Here is an 18,841-nt window from a genome sequence, read left to right on the forward strand (position 1 = left end):
TACTCAGGTCCCTTCCGACCCTAGAAACTATGAAACTATGAATATTTGGAGCCAATGTCAGCCTCCAGAGAGGTGTACTGCTGCCTCACATACAAAGCTACACCTCTGCCTTTTTCCTACTCGGTCCCTTCTGTGCAGGGTTTTGCCCTCTATTGCTATGTTCCAGACATGTGATAAGTCCCACTAAGTCCCCGTGACCCCTACAAGGTCATATTGCCTACTAGAGAGTAGGAGGTCTAGCTCCTCCTGCTTGCTTCCCATGCTCCTGGCATTAGTGTATAGGCACCTGAGTCCTGCTTCAAAGCATGCCTTCAGTATTAGGGTCTCAAGGGGACTAAGCTGCAGGGACACTTAGTCTGTGAATCCCAAATGGGCTAATCCAGGAGAGAAGGGCTGAGATACTCAGTTTAGCCAAGAGTATGCACCTGTGGAGATGCATAATTATTTAAATATGTTAATAATTTCATTGGCAAAAATGCCTACATAGCCACCTACACTGTTAGGCAGGATTGTTTTGGATTACTGTTTGGTACTTAGGCATCTACATTCCACATAAATTGCACTTAAGGAACTTAAGAAGTGTTTTTTGGATCCCTCTGTATGTATCAAAATGTTTTTTTTCAAGGGGACCTTGAAATCATTGGGAATGAAACACCTAGACAATTTTCAAAATCACTAGGCATTTACTTGGATCTTTCAATACCTAAATAACTTCAAAAGTTTGTCCTTAAGGCTAGGAACAGACATTCAGAAAGCCTGAGCCTGAATTGATTCAGTCTTTGCATGTTAGTCTAACCTGTGTAGGTTGAACCAGATTGCAACCACACACACATTCCCTCTGGACTGAAGAAATGAAGACACATGCCTGCAGTGGCTCAGGCTAGAAGTAAGTTAGGGAGGTGCTAAAGCAGCCCTCCCATCCTTTCTACAGTGCTGAGTTGAGGGGTGCCTGGCCCCAGCGGGACATTCTGATTAGGAAGGGGTGTAAATGCTACCTTGGCCACACCATCTCAGGCTTTTCCCCACTCGCTGCTCAAGGGACAGGAGTGTTGCTAGATCCCAGGCCCTGGCTAGCACTCTGAGGCAAAGGTGTGGAATGCATGCATCTGTTGATACTGAGCTTTTCAATCTCCCCATCTCTGCTTCTTCATATTGTCTGCAAACCCGACAGGGCTGCAAGCCAGCAGGAGGCTAATAAAACCACAGGGCTTATCAGACCATCAACAAAACAAAAGCCTCTCTCATTATTTCAAGCTCTTCTTAAACAGCTTTCTCCAAGGAAGGAATGGAGGGACATTATCAGCTGACCTATTAATTAGCTCAAAAGCCCTAAGCAGACACTATTCTGTCTGCCTGTTCCAGTGAAATTGAGAGACACACACACACACACCCCTCTCAGCATTAGCTAGCATACCACATGCCCAGGGCCCATGGGACTGGGTCAATGCTGTGGGAGATGGGAGTGGGGAATCCCTGCTTGAGCAGTGAGCAGCAAAGGCGGGAGGGCAGGGGGAAGCAAGGCTTACCCTGCAGTCTGCCTTGGAGCTCTGGCTAGGGAGCAGAGGCATGGAGCCAATCCTGTTCTCTGGAGCACAGAGCCCAGCCCAGGGTTGCAAAGCATCTGGGATGCAGGGGGAGTCTGGTTTAAACTTAAGCCAGGAAGGGGTCTGGGACAGACATTGCATAAAGCAGTTTGACTGAAATCAGTTAAGTCTGATACTGCATTCAGACAGGTTTATCTAAAACTAGTTTCAGCCATTTTTAAACTGATTTATGTGCATTGGATTTATGTTCTGTTAAAGTTTTAAATCAGTTCTGATCACTTAAACCAGTTTAAGTGTAATGTCTGTCCCTAGCCAGTGGCTAAAGTGAATCTACACTTCCTCCCTGCCAATCCCAGGCCCATAACTGAAAGCCCCTTGGCTTCCACTCTGCCTGCAAGTGTTGTGAGCTTACAACAGCTATTAGTACATGCCAAGAAGTATATCCAAGACAGAGAGCCTTAGAGCAGTGCTTGGGTACAGTCTGATCTGGGTTTTGGTAGACACTGGCCTCATCTACACAAGACACTGACTGACCAGGCATTACTGCACAGTCATTTAGTACTTGTATAAACAAGTATTAAATGACTGCACAGTAACCCACGTTACCTCGCAGTAGCACCAATGAGCGGCTTTTTTGTGATGCGGACTGCATGGTAGCATTGCATCATAGTTTCTGCCACACAATGCTACTGCATAGTCTCAAGGTACTGTGTAGTCATCATCTCATGTAGACACGGCCAATGAATGGGAGCAAGTGGGCTGTGTTTCTTGAGGGCAGTCCCAGGTTAAACATGGCAGTTGCATGGGTAAGCCCTAAGTCATTTCTAAAAAGGGAAGATACACCTTGTGACAAGGGGCAACTCGCAGGCCCGGTCTTGGTACCAGCCTGCCCGCCTATCTATGGACATACCGCCTGCCTTACTCACCTGCCATGCTTTGTTGTTAGATAAGTAAAAAGATGGTATTAAGCAGGAGGCTGCCCTTCAAACCCCCTGATGACAAAGGATGGTTCTTTCACAGCTCCAACCTTCCCTTATTATGTTCCATGCCTTGAAGATGACATACAGATCATTACAGCTCTAGCTTGAGCCAGGCCAAACTCAGTGCATAGTTAGGCCTCTTGCACACTGCCCTAGGCATGCCTGGCCTCAACGCCACCCCTCACTAGGGCCTGGGGTCTTACACTCCTTTGGGCTCAGGTGCTTCCCTGTAAATGTGATTGGCCCCAACTCCTGGGTCTTATACCCCTGTGGGTTCAGGTGCCTCTCAGCAGGTGTGCCTGGCACCCCTGCTCTCATGATAACCCACTGGATGGTGGGGGCTGGGGTTAATGCCCCCTACCCCCTTTCACCAGACAGGTAACTGGCCTGGTATTTCTTGGGGACTCCCTTGCCACAAGGAGTCCCACCAGGCCACCCTACCCCACCTGGGTGCATCTTCCAGTCATACCCAGGACCAGAAGTCTCCTGCCATCCCCATAGCTCCTGCCCTTACCTCCAAGATGTTCCAGGAGTAGTAACTCAGCCGGGTGATGTTACTTCCTCAGCAGCTGGCAGCAGACTGCTGCCCCAGCCCTGAGAGATGGGCTCTAAAATGGCCACCCTCATCAAACACCTGCCAGCTGCCTACCCCCAACCCTTAAAGTGGCAGGCACCCAAAAGGTGCTCTGTCACATACCTCTAGATAGATGTTTCAAAAATGTTATATCTTGATGTATAAATTTTCCCTAAAGAGTATCCCTTGTTCATTTTCTCTTGACATGATTTTCTCTTGCCATGAGGTATAATAGATATTGAACTGTACTTGTTTTTGTGGTAACATTTTGAAAATGTATGCTTTTTCTGGAATGTTTATGACAAAGAAGTGCATATGATGTAGTGTGTACCCTCTGAAATGCAAATAGTAGAGCTCCATGAAAAAAAATCACAAAACTAGAGAAGCAAATATTTTCTTGCATGAGTTAGAATTTACTAAAATCACCAAAACCTTCTTAGGAACTTTTTTTCTCGGAGTAGAAATATCTTGGTGAAGTAGAAAGTTCCTACTATCCTGATAGAAAAGTTCTTCTCAAACTGACTGGGGAGTGGGTGGGGGTGATTCATTTCATATCTTTAAAAATGCTAGTGGAATTCTTTGCTAAATAACTGAGAATCTCTATTTAGGTTGGTTTCATTCCTGATTTACACTGAAGTGAGAGACAACCCATGCTCTGTTTGTATGTGTGCATGTGTGTATCATGGTGAAATATAATATATGAAATGGAATATATTAAGAAAAGGATTGTGGACAAGCATTAAAAAATGTAAATAGTGATTTTTACATTAGCCATGTTGTTTGTCTAGTGGCAAATACTGTAATTAGGTTTCCAAAATAATTTTATTTATAGCTTTCTGGTTTCACCCTTTGCCTCCTTTTAAGCTAAAGTTTTCTTCCATTTCTAAGCATTTCAGGAAAAATTTAGGAAAGTCTATTATCAAGTAATGTGTGACTAAAAATAAAATCCTTTCATTGCATTGATATTCCCTTCACTGGCCTTATTGCCCCAGGTCACAAATCAAGAGGAGTACTGGGAGAACCTCAACATCTGTTCTGTCACCTCACCTCCGATTTGTACAACAGATCACATGTTGTACATATTCTGGAAGCCAAATGTGCAGTGTAGCATCCTTTCAAATACTGTAGCACAAACCTATCAGATTCCCTTCTGTCTGAGCTTTCTCCACCAAAGCTGCCCCCCTGGGATTTAACATACACAGTTCAGTTAATCAAGGGTGTAAACAGAAGTTATATTCATTGTATGATCAGCCCCCTGGAAGCACTCTACAGTTATGCCGTAACGCACATGCATGGCTGCAGAGCACTTTAAAATTGACCAGTCGTGCAACAAATTAATCCTCATCTAATGAGGGATCAGATGAAGGCGCTCCAAAATGGAGTGTCTTAGGGAACTTGTGTTCCCTAGGGTCAGTCCATCTGCGCTGTTGGGGCTGGGCTGCATCAGCCCAGCCCCTCCCCCATTGCTATCTACAGGAAGGGAAGAGGGAGGAAGGAAGAGGAGGGGCACTGTGGGCTGGGGTTTGCCCAGTCTGAACTGGGGAGGGATGACGGAAGAGGAGCAGGTGAATTGGAGTCCCCCACCTTGCAGTTTACACCGGGCAAACCCCAGTCCACAGCTCCCTCTCCCCCTCCTTACTTCCCCCTGCCTGCAGACAGGACTAGAGCTGGAAGCAGCGACAGGGTGTGATCAGCCCAGCCTCCATCACAAGATAGGCAGGCAGGCTTGATGTCCCCTTGAGGTGAATGTCTGTTGGGGTGGGAGGTGTCAAGCAAAGTGCCATGAGTTAGCAGGGACCTGCACATCTGTCAGTACCCTCTGTGGAACACATCTCTGGTTTGAGTGTGGGGTAGACTGACTTTTTAACACATTCAAAGAATGAGAGGGCTAAATTAAATGTCAGCATTTTGATCACGTTAATTTACAAAAAAAAGGGCTGCAACTTAGGGACAGCATTAATGGTAAGCTAGAGATAGTGAATCAGTAGCTTCACTCTACATCAAATGTCAGACACTGTGGGACTAAGAGTGGGAAGGCTTTGGATGGCAGCATGTGCATGACTGTATACTCAGAACTGCAGCAGCTGCAAGGTTAGACCTCTGGCATAGTCCCCAGATAGAATCCCAACTTGTTAACAGAAGCACCACTGAAGCTGATCTGTACATTAACCCAAGACTGTCCAAGGCCTGAAGATGAGCACACCTGTTCTCTGCTGCTTCTGGTGGCTGTCACAGCATCATTGATGATCACAGGATAGAGGAAAACAAAAGAAACAAACAGCAATCTTGCACAGGCAATGCTGATGTCCTGTCTTCTGAGCAGTGGAGACAGTTAACCCAACACAAAATACTGGAGTGAAGTGGGCCACCTCCTGGCTGCTGTGGCTGAGTTCAGACTCTGCCTCAACTTCCTCCACATTCAGATGATTCAGGGACTTCATATCAATGGTCTTGTCTGGGTCCACTATAAACATGTTAGATGAATCATTCCTTTCAAATTCAGCTTTCTGTGGACATGTTACTCCCTTGTCTTTGCTACCTACAACCGCCTCCCTGATTGCCACTGCTTCCTGCTAGGTCTGGGTAATTAGACCTGTTCTGAGGACAGCATGTCTCTAAGCTCTGCAGGCAGAATTGCCTAGGTTGGAAAATGACCAGTGCTGAGGAAAACTGGCTGCAGCTCAGAGCTGGCCCTTGATGTGTCTGGCTACAGACCCTTGATTTAAGTACCTCTTTTGGAGAGATGCTTAGTTTATTTTTTAATATGCAGCCACTTCTGTTACTAATGTGCCTGAGTCTGATCCTGCAAATCGGCAATACACGAAACTCCCTTTGAAATCAGGCGGAGGCCCTGATCTTTCTTGAGGGGCTGTGTCCTTTTAGGATGATTGTCTAATGATAAACATGCAGCTGATTAGAATCTTACATACTGGAAAAGGAAGCCAAATACAAGAGTGTATAAATAAAAGGATTAAAGAAGGCAGCAATCAAGCAGATTGGGCCTTGATAAACAGGCAATGGGTATGTCTGCACTGAAGTCAGAGCAATGACCAGTGTGAGGAACAGATACCAAAGTTAGCTTTTAAACTAGGTAACTCGAGTGCCAGTAACAGTCTATAGCAGTCTAGCCATAGCAATATGGAGCTCGGTGAAGATTACCTTGTCCTGTTTCTCAGTAAGAGCCAGTGAGATTTAAGTACCTTTGAAAATTGTATCCTCTTACAACAAATTTATCTGTGACATTTGAAGAATTAAAACAGCATCACAATTTCCCTGGATATTCTAGCCCAGAACTGCCTCATCTCCATACAGTATTCAGATGTTGGAGGAACTAGTCTTATGCTTTTTATGCAGAGAGATTTCACTTCTTGTTGGTAATTTTATGGCATTAGTATGAGGGAAAGCTGTAGCATTATCTTCTATGCTTGTGTAATTTTAATTATGTCAAAGGTGGCTACAGTCCAGGATAAATGTCATAATAATTATATCATAAATTGATATAAATATATGTATATGCAGTGTTATATATGAAGGGAATTCTCTAGTGCATGCAGATTGTCTTTGTTCTCTGGATTTCAGTGTAGCCATATAACTTGGATCAGATGCAAATCTACCCAAGTGTTACAGATTTTAGAGAAACTGCAGTAACAGATACTTTTAATTTGGTATTAAATTATTCTCCTTTTCCTTTCTTTCTTCTCTTTCCTTTTTCCCTGGCATTTTATTCAAATACAAAAAGACAAATGGCCCTTTGCCAGAATTTCCAGTTTCATTCTGTCAATTTGTATAGTGCCTTTTTATTTTTGAGCTTTATTTATGATGTCATGAGAAAGCTTTCTTATATTAGACATATTTTGTCTTTGCAGGTGTGTGTGCAACATTGACTGTTCTCAAACCAACTTCAATCCTCTTTGTGCTTCCGATGGGAAATCTTACGATAATGCATGTCAAATCAAAGAAGCGTCATGCCAGAAACAGGAGAAAATTGAAGTCATGTCTTTGGGTCGATGTCAAGGTAATGCTCATAGCAAAATTCATTTCAAAGAATGTTTTCAGTTTTTGTGCAGAAATAAAAAATTGGGGCTGGCTTTTTATTAGACATTCATGCCATTCCAATAGACTCTTCTAATTTACACTACAGAATGAGGCTGATAGACTGGGATTTCAAGGTAATTACAGGTTTTAAAATACTGGGCCAGATCTTGAGTTGTAAGTTCTCTTGAGTGTAGCTATCAAAGGAAGAGTATGAGAATGGTTTCAGGCAACATCTGCAACCCCCTCCCTATCCCCATATGCACATCCAAGCACGCAGGCGCACACATGCATCCTACTGTCATACCCACAAGATCACTAGTTGTAATCTTGAAGAAAGAACCTACTGTGAAGCAACAGAAGGTAGCCTTACTAGACGTTCTGCCCCAACCCCTACATTAGTACTTGCATGAACATATTATTTCTTGTATAATTCGCAGTGGTTTTTCATAATGCCACTGTAATGATTTTGTTCTTAATATGGAAATCATGGAATCAAAGCACATTTACTTTCAGGAAAGACTTCACTGGGTTTCAGCTTGAATTTCTGATTCACCTGGCTGCATTCAGATTTGGATGGACAAGGCATTATATCATGTGTGTGCCAGTATAACCCTGGAGTTGATTTTTAAAAAATCTATTTTATACTGAACATAAAAATGGGGAAAATTTGCTTTTAAACAGTTTCTGTAAATAAAATGTCCATTGAGGCTCAGATCTTAATAGCTTTTTTTCCCTATGCTTCTGACCTATAAATCCTAAGCACATCTACTTACGGAGACCTACTATACCTGCATATTAAACACATTCTAGTTATGTTCCAATATTTCTGTTTCTTTGAGGTCAACAACCCTTCCTGTTACCCTTTTTTAGATCAGATTATTAAAATGTCTTGCTTATTTAAAACAATGGAAAAATCCCTATTCATTATGTTGTATGTAACTGTATTTTTAACTGTAATGTTTTTAATTATGTTTAGCTGTATTTTTGCTACGTTGATAGAAAAACTCCTTTAATGGAAGATTTTATTTTTATTTCACATGCTGTCAAGGACTCCAAAGCCCCCAATCCTGCAATTTTCATTTTTCAGCCAGATCTCAGCACCCACATGAAGCCCTTTTGAAGTCACTAAATGTCTGCATGAGTGTAGAGCTATACTTGCCTGTGCCGTATGACTTGCAGAATTGGGGTCTGTTTTACAAATTAACAAAAATACCAAAGAAGCACTATGTATTTCTTTTAATACAGATAACACAACGACAACTACAAAATCTGAAGATGGGCATTACGCAAGAACAGATTATGCAGGTAAGATTCCTGTTATCTAAGAATCACCATTGGCCAAATATGTGAAAAATCATTGTTCTCCTCTGTTTCCAAACAACATAAGCAGTCCTGTGCTCATCTTTAATTCTTTTTCATAACTTGCTATGGCAAAATAAATTGAAACTCTCTTTCTTTTAGGCAAATTTCCCTTTCCTGTTTTCAGCTAGTATATAAATGGTCTTGGAAGTAAATATCTGTTTTGATAGTGCTGATCATAAGCATTACAAAATGCTTGCCAAATCAACATGCATTGATAGACATTTTTACAGCCTTCATACTCCTCCAAATTTTGCAAGTTTTTGGGTGAACACCTGTGTATGATCAAGTGAAAGCCAGTAATTCTGCACAGCTCTAAAACAGAATAAAATAGCTACAGATTCATGAGACTTTATTGTAAGAGATACTGTAACCTGTCTGTGCTCAACTATAATGTTAATAAGGTATTTATAATAGATTTTTTTAAACTGATAAATGGCTTTAATTTAGGAAGTGCAGTAACATATAATGGCTGTAGAACCTCATATAGCATTTTCAGTTTTAAAAATGTAAATGTTACATAGGTTTTATTGAATTTTGTTCTGGGGGAACATCTTTCTTTTTCAAGAATTCTTCCTGGGAGGATTTATTTATGAGTAGTTTTTGTGCAAATATTCACAGCTTGAGTTCAGAACTGTGGCTAGGAGCATTTGGGGTGTTATTGTTAAAACTGTAGCAAGCAATGTATAAGTGCTTAGGCTTGTGATGTTTTTGTATTGTGAAAATAGAACTTTACAGGGGAGTACTCTTCAGCTACAAAATGCTGATCACCAGGTTTACATTGTCAACATGCTGCACAGTGTAGTTTATCTTTTGGCATGTTTTACAGTTCCTCTTAATAAGAATTTTGGCATATCCATTAAAAGGTGCTTACTGTTCATTAATTAATCCAACTGGTCAAATGAATACATTACACATTCTTTAATGTATTATGTGTGACTGGTCTACCTGGATTGCGTACTGCACATTTACTAAATGTTTATTCTAATCCTATTTTAAAAATAACATATGAAGATTAAAAATATTTATAGACAAACTGTGGCTCAGTGAGCTAAAGGAGCATAGGTGGGGGAATAACAGTAGAACCCAAACGGCTTTAAGGCAGTCATTATCTGTATACAAGGTGAAGAGAGCGGGCTTATTTGAACAGGAAGGAGAAATATAATACCCCCCATATCTTCCCCATTTCCCAGCAGCTCTTCCAAGGGCAAAGCAAAAAGAAGGCCTGATAAAAGAAAAACACCTCAGATGTCTCCAAAATTATTTTTATTTTTTTGAGCTTGTTCCTGTGTGGCAACCAGAAGTTTTCTGAAGAGGTGGGAATGGGGGTGGGGCTGAGATTGTATCTTGTGGCAGGCATGAGACACAGTAGATCAGAGCTAAAATGATTTATTTTAAATTAGAAATCAGGACAAGCAATATTGCTGTGTTAAATCATTGATCTTCCTTGCTTGAGAACTGAAAAGATAGTGGAGTCTCTAAGTCAAAATTGAAGCCTGCAGCTTCTTTTTAAATGCTGTGCTAACCTATCCTAGTCTGTTACCATCTGGTAATTTAGCTTTAGGATGGCAGTGACCCACAACACCTGCTGTCTGAAGAAAAATAGTACATAGTAAAAACTAACTCAACTGTAACAATAAGGGAAAGAGCTGGAGGAAAGAGTGGATGAGGATTAGCAGGAAAGAGGAAATAAGACTAATAGCAAAGGAGCAGACCCTATAATGGAAAGTGTGTTTGGAGAAAGAAGAGCACAGAAGGTATACCTTAGAACAAGAAGTAGAATGGACGGAGAAGAAAATGACCAGATGTTAGCTAAAAAAGCTATGATGATTTCCAACATCCGTCCTCCTGGGGAGACAGAAGCAATGTAGTAGTCTTGAGAAAAGAATCAGTAGTATCAAAGAGCTGTTGCAGACTGGAGACCTGGGCTAGGAACAGATGTTACACATGGGATGGGCTTGCTGGCGAACCCCCTCCCCCCGTGAGCTGGCTTGCCAGGGACAGGGTAATTAGTGGGGACTTCCCTCTCCCCACCAATCGGGGGATGGCGGAAGAAGGCTTGCCCTGCCCCTATACAAAGGCAAGGTGAAGAGCTGGACCTGGGTGAAAACTAAACACCCCTCTCCATTTGAAATCAGGGGGTGGGGCCTCCAAAGGATAAAAGGGCAGCACACCCAGCATTGGCAAGAAGCAAGTCCGTCATGGGACCCAGAAGAAGGGACTTCAAGAAGAGCTGGTATGAGCTGACCAGCGGGGTGGGGCAGTTGCCCCAGAAGAGCCCAGAAGCCGGTGTCCAGCTTGGCACACAGGGCGGCATGCAGGGGATCCCCTGTGAGGACTCCAGCCTTGAAGCCATGAGCAGTGGCTCGGCATGCAGGGCGGTGTGTGAGTTGTTCCCAGCTGAGACTCCAGCCGCAGCTGCAGAGGGCAGCTCGTCTCAGTGCACAGAGCAGCACGTGGGGAATCCCGCGGGGGTGGTGGCAAGGTTGCAATGCAACCACCATCCTCCCTTCCCTGGCACATGGCTGACACCAGTGTGTAGGTCAGTACACAGAGGGTCCTGAGCCCGCACTAGGCGGCCCAGACCCCCAACATCTGGGCAGAAGGCAGAGGCTCTCTAGAATGGGAGAGAGCCGACCAGGAGGCACCAAAGCCCCGAGCTGTGGGAGACAGCTTGGGCTTGTTTTTCCTATCCCTGGCATGAGGCTGGGCAGCTGGCTTGGTGTGCAGACAACAAGCAGAGGATCCTGGAAGGACTAAGCCCTGGAGCTGCAGGCAGCACCCCAGGCATTGATAGCTCAGTGGTAGATTTCTTGCCTGCTACTTGGGAAACCCGCATTTGATCCTCAGCCAAGGCATCAGAGGGGGTGAGTTGCTGGGAGGAGGGAATTCCCACTGGGGAAGGGGGTTCCCTTCCCCTCTTTTACCCTGCCCCACCAGGATGCCTGTGCCTCAAATTTTGTGGGGTCTACTCCTCATATTTTATGAACCCTGCATGTCAAGCTTGTTGTTGATTTGCCTCTGTTACATGTGTATGTTTACCTAAACCCTATTTACCCCCCTTTGCTCCCCTGGTTTCCCCCCTCCCAGCTGCCCATATGGGGGAGCACTGTTATCCCCCAGGGTCCATTGTCCTCCCCACAAATATGTTGTACTCTAACCCTGTTTGTTTCTCTATTAACCCCGTATATGGTTAAGTTCCAACTGGTCTCAACTCAACTGTATAGGGGATGAGAGGGGAGCAGCTACCCCTCCCAAAACGCACTAGCACTTGCTAAGTCCCTTCAATTGGAGAGGAGGTGCCTCATCTACGTACTACCTGGGTTACACACATAAACCAGCTTAAGTGATCAGAAACTGGTTTAAACCTGTTAAAGAATAGTTCAGTGCACATAAACCAGTTTCAAAATGGCTGAAGCTGGTTTAAGATAAACCTAGTTGAATGCAGTGTCAGACTGAACTGATTTAGGTTAAACCAATTTATGAAACTTCCGTCTCAGACCCTGGAGGTTGGTCGGGAAGCAGAAGATAAGTTCTTTGGGGAAAGAGTCCAGGCATAAAAAAAGAAATGTATGATGAAGAAGATTCCATAAGCATCAAGAAGTCTGAAGATAAGGCTGAAAGAATAGCAGAGTGGATGTTGCAGAAAGTGGAAGTGACTGGGATTTCTGAAGAAGCGTAAACTCCAGGGAAAAAAGTCTTTTGCTTTCCTATCAAGACAGTCTTCCCACATAGGTCCAGTTCTTCCATATCATGTACCAAAGTCTTGTCTAACCTTCTGGAAGCAGTGCAGAAGCTCTGATTTCTAAATTGTAGATATTTTAGTTACTGAAGTTAATCCTTGGTGCTCTTTACTGTGATCCAAGCTAAAATAGACTTAGGGTTCTAGAAGATGGCTTTGCAGTCTATATGCCTCAGGCTAAATCCCCAGCTGGTGTAATTTCATTTACTAAAATGGAGTTGTGCCAGTTTACTTCACCTGAGGATGTGGCCTCTTTCATGCACCTCAAACAATTTTTGTTTCATTTCTGATTTCTATATATGGTAACTGTGTTTTGCTAAGCGTGTAGTTAGAAATTTGGCAAGTTTATGCAGAACAACCCATATACCGCCAGTTTCACACAATGTTTATGAAGCAACCCCTGTAGAAAATGTTAGGATAAAGGAATAATTGAGAAAAATATCTGATGCCCTTAGCAATTTTTTAGTCAGGATGGAATAAACCAAGACAAAACTGAGATTCAGTGGAAATTCACGCCTCAGAGTTAGAAAAATCTGCAAGACCATAAGATTCATGTAGTTCATATGTTTGTAAAGTGCAGTGCCATTGATTATATATATTGCTTTTTTGAGGACTACTACATGTGCTACCTGGTATAGTGGGTATTATTTTACTATCTTAATCCTACCTCTGAAGTGGAACTGTAATGATCTTTGTAGAAAAAATATCACTTAAAATATCACTGAAATAATAATTTCAACTGAATGAATCCAGGAGTTTCAAAAGATGAACCCCCTCCGTAATGTCTAATATCTGTATCTGAGAAAGTGAGCATTTCATGCTCACTATTTAAAACACTGAATTAGCTAAAATGTTTTTATACAGATGGTGGGGGGAAAGGAGATGGAAAGAAGCTGAGCAAGGAAAAGCAAGGGAATAATTTCCTGTATTAGTTATATTGATCTACCATCACTGCTAAATTTTGCTTGCAGAGGAACTGGTAACTAAGGGATGTGTCCATACACTCACACCAGTCTCCAGCATATTGCACTAGTTATAAAGGATTACCACAGTAAGTTCTTAAAATATCAGAGTTTTTTGTATTAAGCTGCTAATACTGCATATCCCATCTCTTTTTCTTCTTTGAAACCACAATGATCTTTATTATAACACTTCTGTTTCTTTCTGTTTTCAAATCTAAAAAAATCACTTTACTATGAAGCTTTCTGGGGATTGGCTATATTTTCCTCTCTCTTTTTTTAAAAAAAATCACATTTTAAACGAATAAGCTTTTCTCTAAGAAATAGCCATGAAAAATGTCAGAAAAATATAAATGAATGGCAGGATGTATTGTCTTAAACAGAACAATTGTATGCAAATAGAGGGACTGAGTGTTCATGAGCTTGCAAGCAGGCAATTCATTACCTGCACAGGTGTGCATCCTCCATCATCATCCAAATGTCTGAGTTTACTGGACCATCCTTAGCCATGTTAAACTCTGCGTCTGTGTGTGTGCATATGTGTGTATGCACACATGCACGGAGGTATACCTGGAGAAGACTATTCCTGGAAAGTCTCTCTGCCCCCTGCTCCCTTTCCTTCTTTACAGAACTGTGGTTTCAGCAGCATTGAACTCCAGCTGCTTCTCCCTCACTGCCTCATGCTGCTGCTTGACAGAACTGTATTTCCTAGGATATCCTTCGCTCACACATGTTCCTGGGCTGTAAATCCAGAAGGTTTTAAAAGGCGGAGGAATTGAGGAAGGGAAAGGAAGGCCCACTATTCCATTCTGGGCCCTTTAGGCAGTGTCCAGGTCTTATGCCCCACTCACCCCACCCATCCTTATGTTTGCACATTTCTCATTTTTTAAAAGACAGTAATGTATTCATTTAGATTTGCATCAAGACATTTTCACATTTTTTATAAATTTCAAATTCTAGCATTTTGTCAAAGTTGAAGTCCCCAATGAACTACAGATCCTTACACTCCCTTACATTTGGAGTGCAGATGTAAATTACATCTTTAACCTGGCCTTTATGAATTAGGATACATTTCAACATGTCTTTTTTAATCCAAAAAAAAATCCTAAAACCCTGCCAAAACAAGGTATTCCAATGCTCACATTTCTATGCCTGAGAAGATAGGAGAATTAACCAAATATATAGACAGTCCTGTTCTGGGGGCTAGGGACAGACATTCAAAAAACCCTGAGCCTTAATTGAACCAATTTGAGGTGGATAGACATTCCCTTTTCATTCCAGAAATGCAAGCACATGCCTGCAGTTGCTTAGGCTAGAAGCCAGGGGGCGTAGCCTTCCCTTTCTTTCCATAGCGCTGAGCTGAGGGGTGGGGACAGGGTGTATCCAGGCCCTGGCAGAACACTCTGATTAGGGAGGGGTGTAAACCCCAACCCTGCCTGCACAGTCCCAGGTTTTTCCCCACTTGCTGCTCAAGGGACAGGAGTGTTGCCAGACCCCAGGCCCCAGCTAGCACTCTGAGGCCAAGGGGTCGTGTACAGTGCATGCATCTGTTAATGATACTGAGTTTTTCAATCGCCCTCTCCCTGCTTCTTCATACTATCTGCAAAACTTACAGGGCTACAAACCAGCAGGGGGCTGATAAAACCACAGGGTTTATCAGACCATCAACAAAACAAAAGCCTCTCTCATTAGGTCAAGCTCATCTTAAACAACTTTTTCCAAGGAAGGAACATAGGGACATTACCAGTTGACCTGTTGATTAGCTCCAAAAAGCCCTAAGCGGACACTGTTCTGCCTGACTTTGTCCTGTCCCAGTGAAATTGGAGACACACAGGCATCTTTCAACATTAGCTACCATACAGCATGCTTAAGGTCCATGGGGCTGGGGTCCATGCTGTGGGAGATGGGAGGGAGGGAGTGGGGAATCCCTGCTTGAACAGCAAGCGGGGTGGGGAGGGGCAGGGGGAAGCAAGGCAGACCCTGCTGTGCCTTCAGTCTCTCCCAGAGCTCTGGCTAGGGAGGAGAGGGGTAGGGCCAGCCTGTTCTGTGGAGTGGTGAGAGCAGCCTAGTCCAGCCCAGCCCAACCCAGGGCTGCAAAACATCTGGGATGCTGTGGGACTCTGGTTTAACTTGAACCAGGAAGGGGTCAGAGACAGACATTGCATAAACCTATTTGAACCAAATCAGGTAAGTCTGATACTACATTCAACCAGGTTTATCTTAAACGAGTTTCAGCCATTTATTCTGTTACAGGTTAAATCAGTTTCTGATCACTTAAACTGGTTTAAGTGTAATGTCTGTCCCTAGCCTAAAGCATCATTGAAAAGTGTTCAGATAATACAGTGAAGTACATAATGTAAGAACTTATATAAAGGAGAATAATGTTCATTATTTTTCATGGGCTTGATCTAAGTCCACTGATTTTAATAAAGGGTTTTCATTGAAACTTTGAACTGAAGGGCTTTCAAATGTGTCATGGTAGCAGAGCAAAAATGTCACTGAATGTATATAGGTAAGGTATGATTATTAGTTACATTTTAATTTCACAGGGTAAGCTATTATGTATTTGAAGGATATTCCTCTACAGATTTCAATAGTTTTAAGTAAATCACACTTTGAGACTAAACTACTTGACACTGTCCCTTGAAATTAAATTGTAACCATGTCACTTATTTCCTAAAATCCTAAAGAATTGCAAAGGATTTTCCAAGGCAGAAAGCTCTAGAGCTTAGCTCTGGTATAACATAGCCATTGCCATTCCTTTTTGAACTAGGTTTTCCATTCTTCTTTATGGAATTAGCAAGTAGACGCATAAAGTAGAACATTGTGCATCCATTACACAGAAAGTGAAACCTTTTCTTATTTGCTATATTGGAAAATAATGTTAGGAAAATTGCATCTTTTGTATATGCAGATTTTTACAGATTTCAATTACACAAGCTCTGTCTGAGTCATAAATTGTAATACACTAAACAAATGCACTATTTAGCAATTTTTGCTGGTTTTCCATCATCTAACTGTAAAAAGGAAAATAAGATACAGTATTGGGATAGTTGCCTAGCTGGTTGAATGCTATTCAGCAAGTTTTTGACACACCCACACACTCTTTCCTCATACTTAACTAGTTACATTTTCCATACAAGATACCACAAACCTAATATTCCTTTAAAAATAACAACTTGATAATGTTTAATGAAGGACACTTAGATTCCCAAGGGTGAGATTCCTTTTAAAATAGATCATGTTTCTTCACAGAATCATGAAAAAATGTTTTGCAACTTTTGCAGCCTAATGTTGACTTTCTCTGCAGCCACATAGTTTCTTATAAATTAAACCTTTAACTTGAGGAAACCAATCAGTCACCTTTAGGCTTTGGGAGATTTATAAATACTTTGCCACATACAACTGAATATTTTTGGAAGTATCTGATCATTCTGACATATAGATAGTTAGAGATAATCTGAACCTTGAGAATGTAAACTCAAGAACTGTACTCACGACTCAATTCTAAAGACTAAAAAGAGGATGAAGAAATGCTTTGAATCTGTTTCATCTGCTTCAGATAAGTGATTCTGACATAGGATTTTCCAAGGCAGAAAAATAAGATAGAGCAAGATGGAAATCTTTTAGGAATCTGGGAAGCATCATGAACAACAAATACTCTATAATGAAGGATTTTGACAGCTAGGTACAACCATCCATGAAATATGGTTACCCAAGAAAGATAGAGAAGGAGCTGCCTGTGCAGCTGGAGCTGATTTGTGAATAGATATAATCTTTGTTATCACACAGCAAGACAGAAGAACAAGCAAATGAATAAGACAGCAAACCAAAGAGAAGAGTATCTTGAAGACTGAGCAGATGCTAAAGTGGCAATAGCTTGAGCATGTTGCAAGAAGAATCAATAGAAAATGTATTTCCCTTATGGTAGACTACATACTAATAGATAGCAAGTGCAGAAAAGGTCACCAACAAATATGCTGGAAAGACAAGCTCAAAGGCTAGATCATAAATTTGATCTAGGAGGAAAGGATTTTTGGTGACACAGTCTTGAGTTATTTGTCTTAAAGCAGACAAATAAAACTGAGGGTGATAGCTAAATGCAGAATCATTCTATCTTATTGGGATTATTTATATTATTATTTATTTGTATTAAAATAAAACTATAGACCACTTTAGACCACAGTTGAGAGCAGCGCCCCATATTAATGATACTGTACATATGCATAGTAACAGAAAGTCCGTGGGCCAAATAGTTTAACATCTAAATAGATAAAACAGAAAACCGAAGTATAATTATCTCAATCCTACAAATTGGGGGTGAAGCAGAGAGCCTGAAGTTTACACTACTATCTCTGTGCCAGGCCTGAAACCACCACCAAGAAGTACATCCTATTCCTACATATCAGCTCACAGAAGTTAGGCAGTGAAAAGTGTCTCTCAGCATATGCCAAAAAGCATGCCTCAGAAAGAGCATAAGAGTGGCTCTGGGCACCCACTCAGCACAACTCTGAAGCAGCAACCTTGCTTCATTTCTGGGATTTGGCATGTACGAGGTATGAAGGTTTCTCAGCAATTCTACCAGACTTAGCATGGAGGCAATGTAGAAGAGATATTAGTGAACTGCCTAACACAGGAAGAGTCTGGCCCAGCTGGGAACTAAATCCAGTTCTGCAGAGTTACAGTACCAGCACCTTAATTAACCATTACACCAACCTTCCTCTCTTATTCATACACAAATTTGTTTCAAAGAATAAAATCCAATAATTAATTCTAATACCTTAGGTAGCTTTGATGTTTAACTTCACATCAAAAACATTTCATGTAGTACCACATGATGTACTAGTTAAAAAATAGCATTGTATAATATAGATAAAACATGTAAAATAGATGAAGAACTGGGTAACTGCCAGATCTCAAAAAGTAATGCTTGTTGGGAATTGGCACTAAATGATAGTTCCCAAGGATTGGCACAAGGCCCAAAAATTATTCAGCATTTTAATCAGCGATTTGTTAGTAGATATAAAATTATCACTGATAAAATTTGCATATGACAGAAAGACCAGTGAAGTGGAAAATAATGGAGACAGGGCTACCGTGCAGACTGATCTGGATCACTTGGAAGGTTGGGCCCATTTAAACCAAATCTATTTTAATACAACCAAATGCAAAACTGCACATCTAGGAACAAGAAATACCAGCCGTATCTACAGAATGGGGAAGCAGGTCCTTAAAAGCTGACTTGTTTATAGTGTGAAAATACATTCAAGAAAAAAAATATCAGCTCTTTCATCTAGTTAGAAAAAGGTATAACAAGATTCAATTACTAGAAGTTCATGATGAACAAATTCAAATTAGAAATCAGGCTCAATTTTTTAAGTGAGAATGATTAACCACTGCAAAAAAATACCAGAAGAAATAATGGGTTCTCATCTCTTGATGTTTCCAAAGCCAAAATGAATGGCTTTCTGAAAAATATTTTTGAGCTAAATACCAGTTACTGTGTTCCAGTTGTGGATAATTCATTTAAATTTGGGGGCCTATGATATGCAGAAGGTCAGGCAAGATCAGGGGTTTTCAACCTTTTTAATGTGTACCCCGAGGGGCAGGACCGGGGGGTGGGGGTGGGGATGTGGCTGGTTGCGAAG

At 41.7% G+C, this 18,841-nt stretch overlaps 1 protein-coding gene across 1 annotated transcript in view; it reads left to right on the plus strand.

Moving 5' to 3' along the window:
* The window catches only part of TMEFF2 (transmembrane protein with EGF like and two follistatin like domains 2), a 215,519-nt gene that overhangs the window by 148,803 nt on the left and 47,875 nt on the right, over positions 1-18,841 (plus strand). The window contains exons 6-7 of the mRNA XM_019554486.1: positions 6,965-7,113; positions 8,379-8,438. Coding sequence (XP_019410031.1) covers positions 6,965-7,113; positions 8,379-8,438 — 209 coding nt within the window. The remainder of the gene's footprint in view (positions 1-6,964; positions 7,114-8,378; positions 8,439-18,841) is intronic.

Source organism: Crocodylus porosus, unplaced genomic scaffold (genome assembly GCF_001723895.1).
Source record: "Crocodylus porosus isolate Cpor-Errol unplaced genomic scaffold, CroPor_comp1, whole genome shotgun sequence".
NCBI lineage: Eukaryota > Metazoa > Chordata > Crocodylia > Crocodylidae > Crocodylus > Crocodylus porosus.